Raw genomic sequence first — 18889 nt, 5'->3', positions numbered from 1 at the left:
CTAGTTTGGAAGGAAGAGGATTGCACATGAATTTTCAGCACACATACAACTAAACTAATGCAGAGCTTGATATACAGTTACTTCCAAGTGCTCTCCAGACAATTCCCACACAATGCCCTTCCCTCTTTACAGGCACATCTTACAGCAGCTTAAGCATTGATCTAGTCCACTGACCCAAAATAAAAAATAAACAAAGTTTAGTCCTTGATTTAGCTACACGTGTAATTAAACTCAGAAAGTTAAGTGTCAACACGTTTTCCTTAAATTTAAGTTATTCAGCCTTTCCCATCTAGAATTTATACCAGGAACAATGAAAAAGAAACCAATTTTTAAGTGCTGAATGAGGAGGAAGAGAACTAGATGGACAGTTTATTAAATCCCTGCCTACAACAGAGGTTCCAGCTATACAGTTACATGGGTACAATCGCTGAAGTGCAAGTTTTGTTGTCCTGGCACAGAAACTTAACACTGGTATAGTTTACTTGCATAGGAAAAAAGCCCTATAATAGAGCTGTTACCCTCAAGTTTGACCCTATGCCAGAAGTTGCATCAATTCAGTTATTGTGGCTATAAGCAATGTAAAACACACAAAAGAGCAATACAAACACTGTAAGCAGACCAAACCTTGACAAAGTCATCAGTTATAATGCAACTCTCAGCACCAAGTGATAATAATTTAGATGTATTTGATACTGTCATTCAGAATTGCAAAATAGAACATCACTTTGAATCACCAAAAAATTTGTGCTTGAAACAAAATCTGCTGGCTCAGAAAGCCATATTGTAAACGGTGGTTTTAATGAGCTGGAAGCTGGCACAAACTATAGGCCACAGCACAGGGGTATTTTCACACCTAACTTCCCACTGATTTAATAAGACCTTAGAGCCTGAATACCAGCTAGATACACAAAACCTGTAAAAATCTGGGCCTACAAATACATTCTTGAAGTACTAACACTGCTGTTCCATCAACTACAGACAGAATTGTCCAAGCACTTTGTACCCTATGGAATCTCTGAACTGAAACACTTCTCAAAAAAAAAAAAAAACAAAACCCAACAACCCACAACTCTTTCTTAGAGATACAATCACTCTTTAGTATGCAAGACTTTACATAAATATTTTTATCTATTCATCTCAATATGCTTAGCAAGTGATGGCTAACCTAATTCTTTTTATAGTTAAGAAACCAAAGCATGTTTTATATAATCTCTAAATTTCCATCAGACAGTAGCACTGCTAGGAATAGCCACCCAAACGTTTTATTCTCAATACTGTGCCTCATCTACCAGGCCATACCACATAGTCAGAAGGCAAACTGTTCCAACTCAGTACTCAAGGAAAGCCATATAGCAGTAACACAATTATCACCTCCAACATCAACCCCTTCTTTCTTAACACCATGCCTTTGGTAATTGAAGCAAAATGCTTTTTGGCTTTTTTTTTCCCCCCCCCTTGCATACTAACAATACAAGTGCTAAAATTCAAGACTACCATGAAAATGCATGTTATTTTTTTTTATTCAGCATTTAACGACAAGGTTCAGTCCGGTTTTAGTGAAAATACTGGGATGCAGTACAAAAGAATAACTTTGCTGCCACCTAGAGGTAAAATCTTCAAGGAACACCGAGCAAAGAAAAATGCATCTCGTTTTTCCTTCTCACTTTCAAAGCCAAACTCTTTCCTTTCTCAAGGTATTTAAAAAAAAAAAAGCTACAAAATTAAACTTTCCGATTTTGAAAATAAAAACATGAAACGAGTTATACACATTCGACCCAAGATCTAGGTATCTCATCTTTGGTAGTGACCAACGGTAAACGCTTATAAAAAAACATTAAGTACCAGGCAAACAGAGTAATAAACCCAGCCTCTAGCAGTCTACAACTTATGGCTATCCACAGCTGAAATCTACGTCACATCTTTGTGTTTAGGAGTCCTTGATGGATGCCTTGAATTAGTCTAAACTCTCTCCAAACCAGTTTATATCATCACCTCAGAAACTGCCTGTCTCAATGAGTTTTGTAGCTCATTAACAGGGGAAAATACTTCTTACTTACCTTTAACCGACCTTCAATGGATGCCCACTCAAGCATGTTATTAGAGAGAATTTCCCTACTCACTATAATGCTAGATTTCTTCTGTTGTTTTTTTCTGTCTACAATCTATTTTCCAAACTTGAAAAGGTTTAGTGTATGTTGTTAATCTTCATGCAGAAGCCATTCCACAACTGATTGTCTTTGCCACCTTTTTCTGCATTTTGCCATACCCTTTTCTGAGCTGTTTGAACAAAACTCTGTGAAATATTCACAATGTAGGCATGGTTTGGATTTACACACTAAAAAATGATGGGGTTTGTTTTCTTTTATTCTTTGCCTAGTAATTCCTAACCTGCCTGTTACCCGTTTGACAATTGCCAGTTGCTGAGGCAATGAGGACCATTTACAGTGACTCCAGGATCTGTGTTCTGAGTGACAATAGCTGTCATATTTACTACTGTATGCGAACTAGTTTTCCCTACATGTATTATTTTTCATTTGTTGACACTGAACTGACATACATTTTTATCACCTTGTTACTCAATACCATGAATTACCGTCAGGTCTTCCTTCTAATATCCTCCCTTTTATACCATATGCACTCATCATTTCAGGACTCACTCTCTTCCCATGCAGTTTATGAATACGTTGAATATCACAGGTGTCTGTGAGGCTCAGATGTTATCTCCGCTATACTATGAAAACTGGCTATGCGCTCTGCTTCCTATCCACTTGCTGCTTTTTAACCCTGAGAATTTTCCTTCTTTTTCCACAGAAACTTTGCTCTCCCAAGATTCTTTTGTTAGAGACCACTATCACGTTTTTTTGAAAAATCGTAATATAACATGGTCACATCTATAATAGTAAGTTGAAGGCACCTATGTCTGTCTCTCAGACATGGGTCTACCCAAACTGCAAGAAACTTCCTGAGCCTCCAAAACAGCCTAGCCAGCTACAAACTACCTACTCAAAATAACCCTCCTCTGGGCTAACTCCCAAGCTACGCCTCAGAATTGTTCCAGAGTTAGATCCAGGTCACAGACCACCCAAACAATTCAACACTATTGACAATTAAACAGCTCCAGTGCCTGGGAACATTCACAGACACTGCCTAGTTCATTATTAGACAATCTGACACCATATATATAACTCTATATACCTATATAACACATACTTGAATGTTATCCTCAACAAGAAGTGTGGATGTTTTCCCATCCCAAAATTAGTAACCATGTGGGTGAACATGCCATTTCTTATTGTCATTTCTACAGTTTGATCAGCTCAGTAGTTACACTCATGAATCTTCTGTGAAGCTTTACTTTAAAAGTGTCATCACATCCCTCTAGCATCACCAGCAATTTCAGTGACAGATTGCACATCACTAATAAGTATCCAGCAATTTTAAAAATCTTTTCCTTCAGAACTCTTGGAAAAATACCACATTGTTCTGGGAGATCGTTACTATTCTTTCTATCTCTTTGTTCTCAAACTTCAGGTAGCCCAAGTTGCTTTTTCTTCCTTACTCATGATCCATTAAGGACTTCTGTGATGTGCAAACTTTCCCAAAATTCCTCCATACTGAGCAATGCAATGATCTGATGTTGGCTCAGCTTTATCCTTTTGAGAACTCCTGTCATATACAATTATCTACCACCAAATAGCAGGTTTTTGAATTGTGATACTTTTTTTTTTTTTTAAATAAATACTTATTCCAGGCAGGCTTTTATGGCCGCTAGGAAGCTGTCTCTCAAAACTTGTTTTGATGTAGCTCATTCTTATTTATACTTAATTCACCAGAGTTTCTACGCTATTTTCTATTGTCCTCATTTGAACACCATTCTCATTTTATGTTTTTTAAAAAAACCTCAGTGAACTTCTTTTACTCTGTTGCTCAACTATAAAAAGTATATAAAAAGGCTCGTGATGTAAAAAGTCTTTCTGATGGGTAGTGCACATTTAAGCCTAGTTTCAGATATGGTACCTTTCAAACAGTCTCCTTGCCTTTACAGGTCTTCACCCCTTTTCAGTGCTCATGTTAACTTTTTATTTTTGTCTAGTTACTTCATTGCAACTAAGTATGACTATGATGGATTCTGGAGGGAGAGCGCTCTCTTACAAATACATTCATTTTGTGTACACTGTGGTCACTTTCAAAGAATGATCTCTCACAGTAAAGTATGAGCTAAGTACTGCCTGCTACTCAGGACTGAATCAAGACTTGCTTCTGCACGTGGAAGTTCTCTCATTATTCACCCAGCAAAGTCACACAGTTCACAGCCTTTGCACTGCATCACTCAGCCCCTAGGGCTGCTGCCCTAGTCAGAGGGCTGACAGAAACCCCTCTTATTTATACTCTGGATTTCAATCCATTCAGATTCTTTGATATTCACCAACCAAGTAGACAAGTTAAACACAAAGCTACACTCTCATTACCAAGGAGAGAAGGAAGTTCAGACAAACAGTTCCAAGAGCAATGCATTTAGTTTTACAAAGTGGAAAAGAGACTGATGAGCTAAATACACAGCCCGTCTCTCCTCCCTAACGCGTGACTTATTTTCTCCGTTTATTTCAAGATTACTGATGCGTTCCGTCGTTCGATTCCAACTCGGATCCCCAAACCAAAGCCTACGAGCACAACCAAAGTACCTGTCAAAATTCCTGCCGGACATCTCAACAAACCACTCCAAGACAGCAGTCCTGGAAAGCTACACATTATAAGGACTGTGTCTAAAACCTGCCTTCAAAGCGGAGGGAGAAGGTAAATAATTTTCTATGATCTATGACATTAAAATGGATCTAAGCAATCTGAATCTCAACAGTAGTTGTTTCCATTGGGGAAAAGTCTGAAACCATCCACATGGTCAGCACGTCAGTGGTCACCAATCACAGGACATCAAGAGACAGCCAAATTCTTAGGAGCCAAAGGTAACTGCATGTCTGCAGGGACCAAGCTCTGCTCACATTTTGCTGGTATAATTCCAGAATTTGGCCCTCACAGTAGAGAAGCACATAAGACGCAAATCAGTTTCTACTATAAACTCAGTTTTGACATGTTCCACAAATAACAATACTAATGTTGTCTCAGTAGATTTATAAAAACATATGGTCAATCAAACAAAGAGGGGTTGAAGGAGGTCCCGTTTTGTTTTCAAAGTTGGTCTAGTCAAGAAGTGTTTCAGTATGGATATCTTCAGTAGTAAAGACAGAACGAAGAAAGGTATGGAAAAATCTGCTCCTTCATAACGTATAGAACTTAAAGAAATGCAGAGCTCCTTGTTGTGCCAAGCATCATTTTAAAAGCATGATTTGAAGAAGAACAATTCTCTCCTCAATGAGTCAGCTAGTGTGATTATCCCCACTCGCATTCGTGCAGATGTTATCTCAGAAAAATAGATGCAGGAATTGAGATGGATATTGTTTGTATTGGCTATATAAACTTGCACCATTTTATTTGGACTATAATATTTAGATTTCAGTTCACTTAAACAGTATTTTGGAACTGATCAAAATTTGTGTCAAGCTTAACAGTAAGTTGTGACTTACACAGAAGTGCAATTTTGTTCTTGCATTCCTCCACAATTTTGCCGTTCCTTTCAACTGCTCACATTCAGGTAAAATAGGTAACTGCATTCGTAACTCTTAGTGAAGTTTTGTTTTAACCAAACTAACTCTGCACAAGTAGTTCTAGTTCATCCATGAGAGAATTTGCCTTTTTGCTTTTCTTAAAGCATAACTTCTTTAAAAGACAAAGTTCCCTCAAAGTTTCCTTTCAGCCAATGCACAAAAAAAAAAAAAAAAAAAAAAAAAAAAAAGTTAGAAGAGACTCCAGGTTCGTTGTTTTTAATTTTTTGAAAAATAGCAATTGTTGCTCTGACAAGAAAATTTCTCACTGTTCCACTAAGTTAAAGTTAAAACTAACAAGATACTATTACTGTAAGGAACCCCTCACAGGAATCCTGTAATACCAACTAACATGAGCTACTGTTTTAGAACAGAAAAATTATTTCCCTGGTATTAATGTATCCCTCATTCTTCTTCCCCTAACAGAGTGCATTCCAACAGTCTAAATGGCTCAACTGATAATTTGTGGGAAAACTCCTTTCACATAGGTCTTTCTTTAAGAACTGCCAAATCCTAATTCCTAAATAAAGCAAAAGCTGGTGGTGATCACAGTGCCACAGCCAGAATCGCGATCCTTTTGCTGAAACAAGGAGAGATTTTGATGCATTCAGTTATCCAATTTTTTCCCTTTTATTTCACAGCTAGAAGTTTAACTTAACCACTGAGTACAACACATTAGCACTGCTGCGTGACTATTTTTGCAAACCCAGAACAGAAACCTATGCCTCCCTCAACAGCTCCACAAGAAATTCGCTAGGAGTACTTAAAGGAAAAGTTTAAAAAGATCAGTCTACTGAAAAATTATTTCAGCTTGTGTCCTACAAGACACATTTGTGTCAAAATGCAAAAATTAAAGAATGACTCTTTCATACTAAAAAGAAAAGGTTTCAAATTTTATTCACTAAATCTGCAGGTAACTATAAAGTTCCAAGGCTCCATGTCATGTATACTCAGATCTAAATAAAGTATACAGAAGCACACCATTATATGTTCTGCAACTTGCAGAATAAGTGTATGTAAACATGAAGAAACACAAATTTCAAAAAGCAGCTGTCAACTTGGCAGGCTTACCGGAGAGATCTTCAGTACAAGAACAAGTTTCATCAGAAGGGATAGCAACTCATAGATGAGCCAAAAAAAGGAAAAAAAAAAAAGATACAAACCTCTCCATACACAGGTCTGCCAACAGATCTCAGCTCCAATCAAGCAACAAAACTCCCACTGAATGTGCTACATTGAACAGTCCGCTCCTCGTTAGTTGCAAATCACATATTACACATTGATGCTATTTGGCACCCTTTATTGCCAGTCTACAGAAAGAAAAGAAAAGAAAACCTCTGGCAAAAGAAATTAATTCCTGCAATAGCATCCTTTGCTTTAGAGCCCACAAAGGACCCCACAAGTACTGTCAAATCATCCTCCATGGTACTATAGTATACTTCTCACCTATTTGTACTGCTGACACAGAAGAGTTTCTCTGTCTTTTGTGCCTGTCTTGGGATGATACAATTCATTCCTACCTATGAGGGACATGGCCCACATAGGCTCTTACTTAAGGATCTAAACAAACTGACAAATGGGGACACTACACTCTTACGGGATTAAGTGAGACAAAAGAAAGCATGGAGAATGAAAGGCAAAGAGTGGTAACATAAAAGGAGGAAACTGGAAGAATTTCTGAAAAACAGAATTCTATCCTTCTCCCTCAAACTGCTCGGGAGACGTGACATGCTGGCTACAGGCAAGATACCGACACTTGTAGAGCTGTGAGAAGTGCTCTTTCTGTTCGTGGAGAGAAGAGGAAAAAGTTGGTGTCTTTCACCAGTACTAAACAACCTCAGTATTCCTTATCTTCTCCCCTATAGTTCTGAAGGCAGTATAAGAATCATATCCAAGACTGGACATAGTTGTGACAGGAACTGGAAAAAGGGAGGTAAGGAAGCCCTGCAGTTAAATGACTTGGGACATGTGTAACACTAAGCAACACTGATAAGTAGACAATCCCTAACCACTCTCCACAAATCTCCTCTCAAGGTTAAAGGTTTGCTGAAGAAGTTACTGGGCAAGATTTGTTAGTTTGTGTCATGTGACAAGGTAAATAGATGGCTAATCCCTTCAGGTGTTTTTTTGTTGGGTTTTGGGTTTGGCTTTTTTTTTTTTTTTTTTTTTTTAACATCTATAAACCACCTGCAGCAGGGTAAACATTCATGTCTCAAAGTGAGAGTAACTACCTTTAATCTTTAATATGGATTCTAAAATAATGATTTCCAGTGATGCGGCCAAAAGCAAATTAAGAATTACTTATATATCCATATACTAGGATATATATTTTGTGTTTTCATATGCTTTAAGTGAGTCTGAATTCATACACTTCATCTTAAAAGTGCCCTCTTCAGGTTGATAAAACCTGAGACACTTTTGAGGTCTGCGTTCTTAGGATGAATATTCCATTGGTCAGGACTTATTCTAGGACTAGTCTTAAAGGACTTGGCAAAAGATTAGTATTTTAAAAGTACATTTCAAATTCTTCTGCTTTGCACCTACAGTTGTGGCAGAGATGCTTTTTTAAAATAAGTCAGCAAATGAAGTTGGATAGTAAACTTTTTTTTTAATTAAACTTGATGTTTCACAAACTTGATCAAGTCTGTCAAAAGTGCACATTGCCTAATGGGCAATTATTTTCTTGTATCGCTGCTTACATTGTACATTGTAAACCCTGATTTCCTATTTCATGCCAACTGATTTTAAAGCATTTTACAGTATCCATAAGATGTGGCACAAATTAACCTTTGATTTTACATCTGTTGTACGTGAAAAATAGCTACATAAAATAAAAGTAACAGATGCTCTTCTTACTTTACTGACGGTTTGTGTCATCTTAATAACACAATGGGCTCCACATGAAGAACCTGCCAACAAGTTTACACAGGTGGGATACAGACAGCAGAGCACATGGTTTGCACGACACTCACCTGTAATCATTACTCATAACACATTCAAAGCATGTTCTTGGAGTAAAGTGCATACAGTGCTTTTAGCAAAGGGCTGGATTAGACACCTCCAGAGGTTCCTTCCCACCTGAATTATTTTAGTAGCTCAACAACGCAATTGCAAAAATCCTAAGGAGTTTTATGTAACTGGAAGAGTTGTGATGCAGTCTCATCTCAAAGTCAGATGGTTTATCCATCATGTCAAGTTTATCATTCAAGTCCTGCTTTGTATCCAGTTTCTAAAGGAAAGCTGCCAACATTACAAAAATCAGCTTACCACCCACCCCAAATGAAACCTCTGGTTGGCAGAATGTGCAGGTAGGCTCTTAAGATATTTAGGACTCCTGAATGAAAAATTCCTAAGGAAAAACATTTACCATGGGAACTGGAACTGCTTAAGAAACCTACACGAGATTAAAAATAAAAATTGAATGCTCAGGAGCCTTATTAGTACTTGTGACCCCACTTTATTACATACATACAATTTTTATATTGCTTCCTCTCAAACTATTCTCCAAGTACCTTTTCACAGGAAAGAAGCAACCATTTTCAACACACTGGAAGATCTGGAGTCTTCCCAGAGGTGCAAATAACTCCCAGTAATTCCCAGCTCTCACCAATATTATATTTAAAAATGTCAATTGAAAATCAACTAAAAAAAAAACCAATAAAATAGGGCACTATAGAGTCTTAAAGTCATTTTAGTTGCCTAGATCTACCTACATTCCCACATTGAATCTCAACATTACAGATGCAACCACAGGCTGTAAAGTGCTTTAAGACACATTGAAAAAAGCCAAGTATAGGAGCCATATATTATAATCACCAGGAAAAGCAACAATCAGTCATAGTACCATACTCCAAAAAGCAATGGCTGGAGAAAAGCTGTTTAACTCCTGCCCTTTTACAATAACACATAGGAAGGGTCACGTGAGACACCTCAGTGAGCACATGGGTGATGCTTTTCAAGTACCACAGATATTTTTGCCTCCAAAGGCTCTGCTATGGATTTACTGTTTCCAAGGCCTTTCAGCAAAGTAAGTAACTTCACGTCGGTAACGGCAACATATCATGCAACATCCTTTCATCAAAGAAACTCGGTATGGAACACAGTTTAGAAGCTAAATGAATGCAGGGGACAGCCCAGCTCTGAACTCAAAGCAAGCGGTTTTTTTTCTCTCCCCCCCCCCCTCCCCCCCGCCTCGCTTTTTAAAATTCGCTTAAATGTATTTTTGTTGAGTGGGTTCCTGTTGTCACTTAAGTACTGATATTTTTGTTTGCCGCTTCATCCTCTAACTATCCCGGGTCTGAAGCGTCAGAGATTAGACCTCACCTGGCTGCGGAGATTTTGTTTACAAACAAAACCGCCATCGGTAGCAAGCAGGGGAAAGCAGGCACGGGAATTAAAAAACGAATGAAAGGAAAACCAGGAGAAGTCAATTAAAAGCGGAGAAGGGGAAGGCAGGGGGCTGGAGGAAGGGGGGAAGTGAAAAAAAAACGAAAAGGAAGAAGGAGGGCCGGGGAGGAGGGGGCAGGCCCTCAGGAAGACTGTTTCAAGCCCAGCGTGAGGAGGGAGCTCCAGGAGACGAGTACCTGGACTGCTGCCTGCGCCGGACGGGGTCTCCCACCACGGCTCCTCTAACGTGTCCCCCATGCTGCTGCTGCTGCCGCCGCCGCCACGCGGGGAGGGCGGGGCGGCGCGCGCGGCCCGCGCCTGGCCCCGCCCCCCGGGGCCGCGCCTGCGCACTGGCACCGCCCGCCCGGGGGTAACGGGGGCGCGCGGGGGTCCCGGTCCCGCCTTCGCCGCTTCCAGGCGGCCCGCGGGAAACGGTGCCTCGTGAACAGCCTACAAAGCCTTTTCCTAAGTAATAAAAGTAGGTGTTTAAAAGGCATGTGTTTTTTTGTTGGCTTTTTTATTGTTTTGGTGGGGTTTTTTTAGTAAAACATATAGATGAAGTGTTTGTTTTTTTTTTTAATGAAAAATATAGATGAAGCAGGGAAAAAGAGGGAAGGAATTTAAAAGATTACCCTCTCCTTCACAATATTCATTTTTTTTTAATTGTCTGAATCTGGTTTGATGCTGTAAAATATCTACTTTCTTGATTAAGCTTATTCATATAATCTTTTCTGAGAAACAAATACGTACGGGAAAACATTGCGTGTTACCTTTGGAGGAGCGCTACTGACCCCCTGGGAACGGGATCCTGCCCACAGTTAAGCCAGCGTCTGTCTGTCTTCACAGGAGCAGTCCCGCCTAAGCCCGGGCACTTCCATACCGGAGCACACCCCGAAGCGAGCTGTGGAAGTAAAACAGACGAGTGTAAGGACATGAATTCATCATAAGGTGGCACTGTCAATCCACGTATAAATTACTTGAGTCATTTTTCTTACCTTTCATAGAAGTATACTATTTTTTTTTTTCCTCTGAGGGTGTAGACGGGTAAGGAATGGGCGTGATCGAGAGCTTTAGCGTTGTTCTACATAGGGTTACTAATGAACATTACCAGATGATTTTTAGCCCTTGGAAACAGGGTTCTGTGTAAAACTTGTGAATTTTATCTCCGACTTGTGGAGTATAGCCTGGCAAAACGCTGACTGTAGTGGAAGTCATTTAATAACCAAACCTATACATAGCAAAGCAGTTCACCTTGATGAAAACCGAAAATATTCAAATTTTTCACAGAATGGCTTCCCTGCCGGGCAGGGAAACCGATTCCTAAGTCTTCTAGAGGAAGGCATCTGCAGCTGTTGGTGACCTGAACCGGCGGTAGGGCCTTCCCCCACCACCAGACCCGAAACAGCACAGGAGCGGGCGGGCAGCCGGACGCAGCCCGCAGCAGCGGCGGGTCTCTGTCAGCCCGGCCCAGCCCGCGGCGGGGCAGCTCCCGCTCCCCGGGGGAGAGCCCCGTAACCGCAGCCTCTCTCCGGTCACTGCTGAGGACCCGCTCACGCCCCGCTTCCCCGCAAGGAGCCCGGCGCTGGCTTAGGTGAACGCCGTGAGGGAGCGGCGACGAACCCCGCCTCGCCCCGGCTCCCGCCTTTTCTCCTCAGGCAGGCACCGCCCTTCTCCTTTGCCAGGCTTCCGCGCTTTGCGGCGGGCGCCCTCACTTCACGACAGCACGGGAGAGGCGGGGACGGGAGCCGCTGCGTGTCCACGGAGGGGTGTCGGGAAAAAAAAAAAAAAACCAAACCACCACCCGACCGCGCTTTACGGCCGAGCGGGGAGGCACGTCAACAGCTATGGCGGAAGGGGAAGAGGCGCTGCCGCCGTCGAGCAGCTGGTGAGTTACGGGGGTGTCGGTGCCCTTCCTCCCGCTCCCGTCCCTCCCCTCTGTCGCGGGGCCGAGGGGGAGGCGGCCAGAGGGGAGGGGTCGGTGGGCGAGAGGGGCCGAACCCCCCCCCCACCCCTTCCCGGGACCCGCCGCACTTGGGCTGTGGGCGTGGGGCTGAGGCGCGTCGGGAGGGGGCGGGGGCGTCCGTGGCCCCGCCGCCCCGGGGCGCTCGGCGGGGACCGGGTGGCCGGGGCAGCTCCCCGGGGCGGGGGCGGCCCCCCTGTGGCCCCCCACCCGCCCGCCGGGCCCGGCAGGCCCCAGCGCGGCGGGAGGCTGGGGCGAGGCGCCCCGGGGCAAACGCCCCTGGGCGCTTGGTAGCCCCCGGGTCCCGAAGGAGGAAGCGCCGCCGTCAAAACAAGGGCGAGACGGGGCGGCCTCCGGCCGTGCCCAGCCCGGAGCGAGGCGGTTGCTCCGGTTGAAAATGACAGCTTTAATATGCGGTAGGAGCTGCTCGATGCGTGTACTTGTCTGCCTGGAGTGGAGTCGCTTTGTTCAGTTCAGCTTCCCCTTTCTCTGCCTACCTGCTCAAGCACAGGTGACAACAATAGGTCCTGGCTTGTTTTCTGAATGATTTTGCTCGCCACCCTCCTCTAGTGCACCTATTACTTATAATGGATTTTACGTTGAACCTCTAGGACAAGAACAGAGACTTTCTGGAGCGTATATAGGATCATTTTGATGGTAACAGTGATGTGATTTTAGTATTTGTTGCATGCATATTCACTGAAGATTGCTGAGGCTTAAATAAACATTGTATTAAAATACTGAAGCTATTCTTACTGCACCCCACACCTCCATTCCTGTGCATCTTCACTTTGTTTTTCTCTTTGCACTTCGCATTGCATGTGATTTCTTTTCTTTCTGTGGTTCTGTGCCACAGCATTGCTTTTTCTCCTTTCCACATATGCGCTTTTCAAACAGCTACCTTACAGACCTGCTTTTTATGATAATTTCCAATCTCATTTCTTTGCTTCTACACTTCATTTTATGTGGCGGATTCGAAGTTTCTTGCCTGCTATGCTCAGCCTTCTTTGCGCTTAGTTATCTCACTGTAGAGAAGCCAGAACTGATGCACATGCAGGTTTAGCTGGTATCTTCTTTGTCTAGGTTGGTTCTACAAATAGAGCTCTTGGATAAAGCAACTAAGTATCATTTATTAGCAAATGAAAATAAATTAGTGTAGTTTTTTAGCCTTTTTTTACTTTTAGCTACACCTGGAAAATTTATGAAGCACTTTCTATAGGTACAGTGTTGCATAAACATTATTTCTAAATACAGACCTGACTGTTGGGATGCATAATTACAATGTTAAGGAGAGACTCACTGACAATTGCTGTCTTGACACTTTGAAATATAACCCTGGACATGGAATAAGAACCGTGTTGAAATATCTCTGAAAAAATACTTCAAACATCTTTCATTACTAATGTTGAAAGAATATTACAATCTCCCAGATCACAACAAACTGCTAAAATTCCTGGTTAAGAACAAAGCACAAGTGCAGTTTCCAGATATATTTCAAAGCACAGCCTGCATTGTTGCTGTTCTGTGATTGGCAGTTTCAAAATGTAGCTATAGTAAATTTGATATGCTGCTACTACTAGAAAAGGCAAACTTGAAGGCATTCATTAGAAGAGATTTTGTAAGTCTTTATGGGAACAGTTCAAGAGGTTTATGCTTAAATGCTACATTAATATGCCAGAATACATCCTGTTACTAGAGCTGTACCCTGTTGGTAACATAAAGTTGTATTCCTTGTTGCTTGTTTAGAAACTTCACGTGGCTTTTTGGTTTGGTTGTTGTGTTTTGGCTTTTTGTTATGTTGCTGTTTTGTTTAGTTTTTTTTTTTAAAGCCAGTTTCAGTGAAATATTTTCTTTTTCATGTGTTGATTTAAACTGTTGTATACATATCTGAATGCTGTTGAACAGTTGTTTTCCTAAGTACAATATGTATCTTTCAAATGAGGTTTTTGGTGTAAATTACTACATTATCACAGTTTTGAAGTATATAGGATTGTGCAATAACATTTCACATTTTAAAAAATCCAGCCGAGACATAAAATTACGCGTTCTGTACACCTGAACTGTGTTGGGAACAAAACTGGTAGTGCTGATTCCTTGTCCTCTATTCAGTTCCTTAGGGGAATTCAAAGGCAGATGTAATTTTGTGTTCAGAGACTGTGACAACACCTTGAGTGTGTAGAATCTAGACATGCTTATTAACAGAAAATGCCCTCTTTTTTTCCTGTGTCAACTTGGCATGCAGTGGTGGTATAAGTGATTTGGGGGGGGCACAAACTAATGATGAGTTAAACCCCTCAATATCCGTACTGACTGCTTGGTGTTCTGTTTAACAAAAACCAGGGAAATTTGCCACTGTACAATGCAATTTAAAAAAAACAACCAAACAATAACCCAAAAAAACCCCAACACTCCCCCCCAACTTATTGTATAGAGTTATTGAAAGATGAGACTGTCAGCTTTTTCTTCAGTAAATACAGGAAGTTTATCAATGTTTTTGATATAAAAATGAGAAAAATCTGTCAGACCTTGTTTATTAAGTATTTCTTTTTAGCTATTTGTTATATTCTCAAAAATTAATTTGAGAAATTGCCGGCAGTATTTGATGCTGGAAGACATATCTGTGTTCAAAGCTAAGAATGCTGTGAAACACAAAGGAGGCAGGCTGCTTTCAAGCTGTGCTGTAAAATCTTAATTTCTTTTTTTTTGTCTGCCTATTTGATTATTTTAACCATAATTTTAGTTAATATAATACATCTAGTGAATAGAATGTATAGATGCAAACAAACTGGACTGTTATTAGTTAAAATGTTTGTAATTGGAAGTTATAGGTTTTTTCTCTCCTTGTTTATCAAGGAAATAAATGATTTGGACTTAATTTTTCTTGTTCAGGTTCTCAAACAGATAAAGATATGATGAACAGTTATGAATTAATTTCTAAAACCTTTTTGCAGATGTTTGTTTAATACTCAAGCTTCAGGGAACTTGATCAAGTAGTATTTTTTATTTTAAGATCTATACTTTGAAAGTTAAGACCTGAACTGACTAAATATAACTGTAACCACAGATGGAATTGTTCCTGTGCATTTAACTTTGCATTGGAGTCATTCATCTTATGGGTCCCAAAAGACACTCCAGCTGTTTCAGACAACAGGGTGACAAAACTAGTACATATATCTTTTTTCTGTGCTCAGAATCTGGTTTATTAGTGCTTGGAGCCATGGTATTTCCTCTGAAAGCACACGAACAAAAAAATCTTTTGCGGTTAACTGCAAAATTAACGCACTTGAGGAAAAAATAGAGGTGTAAAAGTCAGGGAATTACTGTTTTTCTCAAAATTCCATTGGAAAAAAAGAATATTCAATGGTGTTCTGAATACAATGGATATTTTGAAGTAAATGTGAGGGATTGATTTTTGTTCGTTTGTTTTCAATAGAGAACAAACACTCCTCATTACTTTCGATTTAATGTAGCTCTTGTTGAGGCTTTTTTCCGGTAGTCGAAGAATCCTAAATTAGAAGTAGGAACCAGAGTAACTAGGTTATATAAAAGCATATGGGGGGGGGGGGGGAGCTTTTATATAGATAGTTTTCTGTGGTGGGAAGCTGTGTTCTTTGCTGTGGGAAGGTAGAATGATGACTATAAAAATAAATTTATATTAGCCATTGACTTTGGAAATTTTCACGAGCACTATTCACTTGCCCAGTTTTCTTTTAAGTAAAGCTTATTTGCAATTACTGCGTGTTATAAACCTGTATGCCATTGTGAGCTTTTTCAAGTAAAGTATTTTGCTTAAAATGCTTAAAACAAAAATAATAAAAATATATTAGATTAAATTAGTCCAATCTGGCACTAACATGGATATGTACAGGCAGCCCTCATAGTGCTGATGGCAGCATTGTGATATATGTGTCTGTCTTTCTCTTTGCGTGCTACAATTATCAGAAATACGTGAAAACTTGCAGACTGGATGTGTTTGATATTCTAGGAGACAGCGACTTTGTAGAAACTAAAACTGACTATACTCTTGGCAAGGGTTCAAGCTGGTAGCAGCCTTGTTTCTGATTTAGGGAAAACAGGAATGATGTGTGAAGATGTTTAGGAAATACTGCTGAATACTACTACACTGAAAGTGGTGGTGGCCTGCTAGAGTATATCATGAGCAGCTATGATCAGTGTGTCCCTTGAGGAGTGTGGGAGAAAATAATCCAAGCAGCTTTTCAAGCATTACACCAACGTCTGGTCAATGGTCAGAATATGGGAAGCAGTTTGGTAAGCAGTATAATCTAAGTGGAGGTATGTGTTTTAAGCCTCTCTTAGGCCACTGAGTAATATCTTTAACAGGCAGGTGTGTTGTAGTAGATTCAGTGTATATGGAAAAAGAGTGATCATCTTGTTTTGGACTGATAAGTGCATTTTAGATAATGAATTTGGTACATGTAGAAGATACCTGTTGGGCTGTGAAAATAATAAATTAGTATTAGAAGTGTGCCCATCACAAATTAAAGCTTTAAACTTTTGAAGCATTTTTTCCAAAAACGCGCTTTGACTTGGAAGAAGCAGTTCAAAGGGATTTGTCTTTCCTAATAACAAATAAGCAAACATAATGACTTTAGCAGGTACATTCCAGGCATTGTAATCCACTGATTGATTATAGTTTTCTTCATACTATACGTCTTTTCCTATGTATTTGTAGTTTATCGAAACAGTTCCTACTATCTTTTCCCTGCTGTTCACGTCCCCACAATTTCTTAATATCTTCATTAGTATTTATGTTACTGTTACCAACTACCTCAGTGATATATAAATAAAATAAATAGTACTTAAAAAAAAAAAAAATGAAGCTGAAGTCCCAACAGTTGATCAATTTTTTTATTGCCTCCAGCTCGCTCTCACATGTGAATTGTTTTGGCTTAAAAAAAAAAAAAATCATGTTGAACGTCTGCGCAAGTAGTTACCTATTGATTATAATATGTCACTGGACTGGCATGAATTTCAGAGATCCTTCTGTAAGTATGGAAATTTACTCCAGATACACTAATAGCAACATTGTGCATTATGACATTTAGAACAGTATGTCTTGTGGGAATTAACCTTTCGGGCCATGGCTTGAGTATAGGCTGGAATTGTACACATCTAACCAAAATTTAGGATAACGTCTAGAATGGAATGCAGTGGAGCCATGGTAGAGTAGAAAGAAGGATGTTCAGGTCTGGAGGAGTTTGCCTATAAAGAGAAGTGCTGCATTCCTTCCAAAGTAAGTGTAACAGTTGTTGTCCATATGAACAGAAAACTTCCTAGCTGATCTTAACTCATGAAAGACAAGGATCCAGATTGCTAGCAGTTTGCTGGAACATTTATAGCACAGACTGAAATAAGGTAAAACACAGCCGGTGGACATGTGTTAAAGTATCAAAATCACTTTGCAAGTTAGCGTGAATAGAATATTTATTAGAAAATAGTTTTTCTTAATCTTTGAGAAGTCCTCACTTCTAGCCTGTGAACAGTCTTGGGAGGGGATGGAGGAAAAGAATAGCTAATTAAATCATAAATAGAATAATGCAATTCCCCTCCCACCCCCCCACTGTTATTTCATTTAACTCAATGTGGTAATGCATCACGTGTCTTCATGTGGGAGATGGGCATATCAGATTCTTACTTTTTGAAGTGAAGTAATAAAGCTAGCATTTGCCTGTCATCTTCCCAGTGTACAAAGTACGGATGACAGTACTTATAAGATTTTGCAAATAGTAATATATTATCGAACAAACAGAGGAAGCACGCATTCACAGATAACATGTTGAAGTTGATCTTGATGTTAACCCATGCATAGCTTTTTAAGCTGTGAATATTAGGTATTGAGTAACTTGTAGCTCATGGGTCTGTGAAACATTCTTGGCCAGGTGTATTTTTGTAGTTGGTGTAGATGTGTTTTTAAGTGTTGTTTCACATATATTAAATTACTTTTTTTTATTAAATTACTTTTAATTTTATTTGGAGGGCATAGAAACCAAATTTAAGTATTGCAGTTTAAGACCTTTCCACCTGAAATATAATGTGCATGAGCTGTTGCATTCATTTCCATGTGCCTATTGAATACTTGGATAATATTTGTAGCAACTAATCATATTTTGTGTGCTATAATTCAAGGGCTAGCTGTTGCTCTCTAGTTTGTTTGCCATACGTGGTGTGCACAGAAACCTGCAATATGTCTAAGAGCATCTAGCTCTCTTCAGCTGATGTTTGATGTTGGCTTCTGTTGAAGTTAGATCATCCCAGAGTTCATGTAATTCTGCTGAGTGCTAGGTCTCTTTCTGTAAATGTCCTGGAAATACTTGATTTTTATTCAGGGTGAACTGATTTGGTGGTTTTAATTTTTCCAATGTTGATTGTTATATACACAATCTTACAACAGGATACGTGATGGATGCGCGAGTGTGCTTGTGTATTTCTTCCACCCCCATTTCTGTCTCAGGAAGGGGATATTCACCCGTGCAGCCTGTAGTTCTATAAGTGGGCTTTGGGATTTTTTTTTTTAAATACTAAAAATACAAGAAAACAAGGCAAGTCAGTCTCTTTGTAAACTGTACTTTCTTTTATCCAAATTCACAAAATTACTTGAAGAAAACAGACTATTGTGCCCCAGTGTGTGTTTGAAATATGATTTAAAGTGCTACCAAAAAGTACTGGCAAAGAAACTGGCTGATATAATGCAAGGAAAATGCTTACTCTGCAAACTTATAAATACTTTGAGAAGTCTTAAGTAAGGCTAGCTCATTGCTTATTCTTAAGTATATGCATACATTTTTACAGGATTGAGATTTTAATCTGTCTATCAAAAAGGGTGGTATTTAGAAAATCAGAAATTTGTGTGTTAAGCTTTCAGAAG

General features: G+C 39.9%; 3 protein-coding genes across 13 annotated transcripts in view; 2 read left to right on the top strand and 1 right to left on the bottom strand.

Annotated features, from left to right (window-relative positions):
• FILIP1L (filamin A interacting protein 1 like) overlaps positions 1–8517 on the top strand; it is a gene marked incomplete at its 3' end in the record, with an annotated part of 82575 nt that extends 74058 nt beyond the window's left edge. For 2 of the 3 annotated variants that reach the window (XM_082304040.1, XM_082304041.1), the window contains 2 exons: positions 4610–4794; positions 6299–8517. In XM_082304040.1, the coding sequence (XP_082160166.1) occupies positions 4610–4794; positions 6299–6302 (189 nt within the window). Of the gene's footprint in view, positions 1–4609; positions 4795–6083; positions 6175–6298 lie in introns of those variants that run through there. The other variant, XM_082304042.1, reaches the window with a different exon arrangement.
• CMSS1 (cms1 ribosomal small subunit homolog) overlaps positions 1–10317 on the bottom strand; it is a 245938-nt gene extending 235621 nt beyond the window's left edge. The window contains exon 1 of the mRNA XM_082304043.1: positions 10241–10317. Coding sequence (XP_082160169.1) covers positions 10241–10301 — 61 coding nt within the window. The 5' untranslated portion in view covers positions 10302–10317. The remainder of the gene's footprint in view (positions 1–10240) is intronic.
• Positions 10318–11851: 1534 nt separating this feature from the next.
• Positions 11852–18889, top strand: part of TBC1D23 (TBC1 domain family member 23) — a 37098-nt gene continuing 30060 nt past the window's right edge. For 8 of the 9 annotated variants that reach the window (XR_014230582.1, XR_014230583.1, XR_014230584.1 and 5 more), the window contains exon 1: positions 11852–11928. Coding sequence is in view for 1 of the 9 variants with exons in the window: in XM_082334884.1 (XP_082191010.1) it covers positions 11888–11928 (41 nt within the window). In the remaining 8 variants the exon portion in view is untranslated. The remainder of the gene's footprint in view (positions 11929–18889) is intronic. The other variant, XM_082334884.1, reaches the window with a different exon arrangement.

Source organism: Platalea leucorodia, assembly GCF_965183815.1.
Source record: "Platalea leucorodia genome assembly, chromosome: 2".
In the NCBI taxonomy this organism is placed as follows: domain Eukaryota; kingdom Metazoa; phylum Chordata; class Aves; order Pelecaniformes; family Threskiornithidae; genus Platalea; species Platalea leucorodia.
The sequence above is the reverse complement of the archived record's forward strand: the minus strand, read 5'-3'. Positions and strand labels throughout refer to the sequence as shown.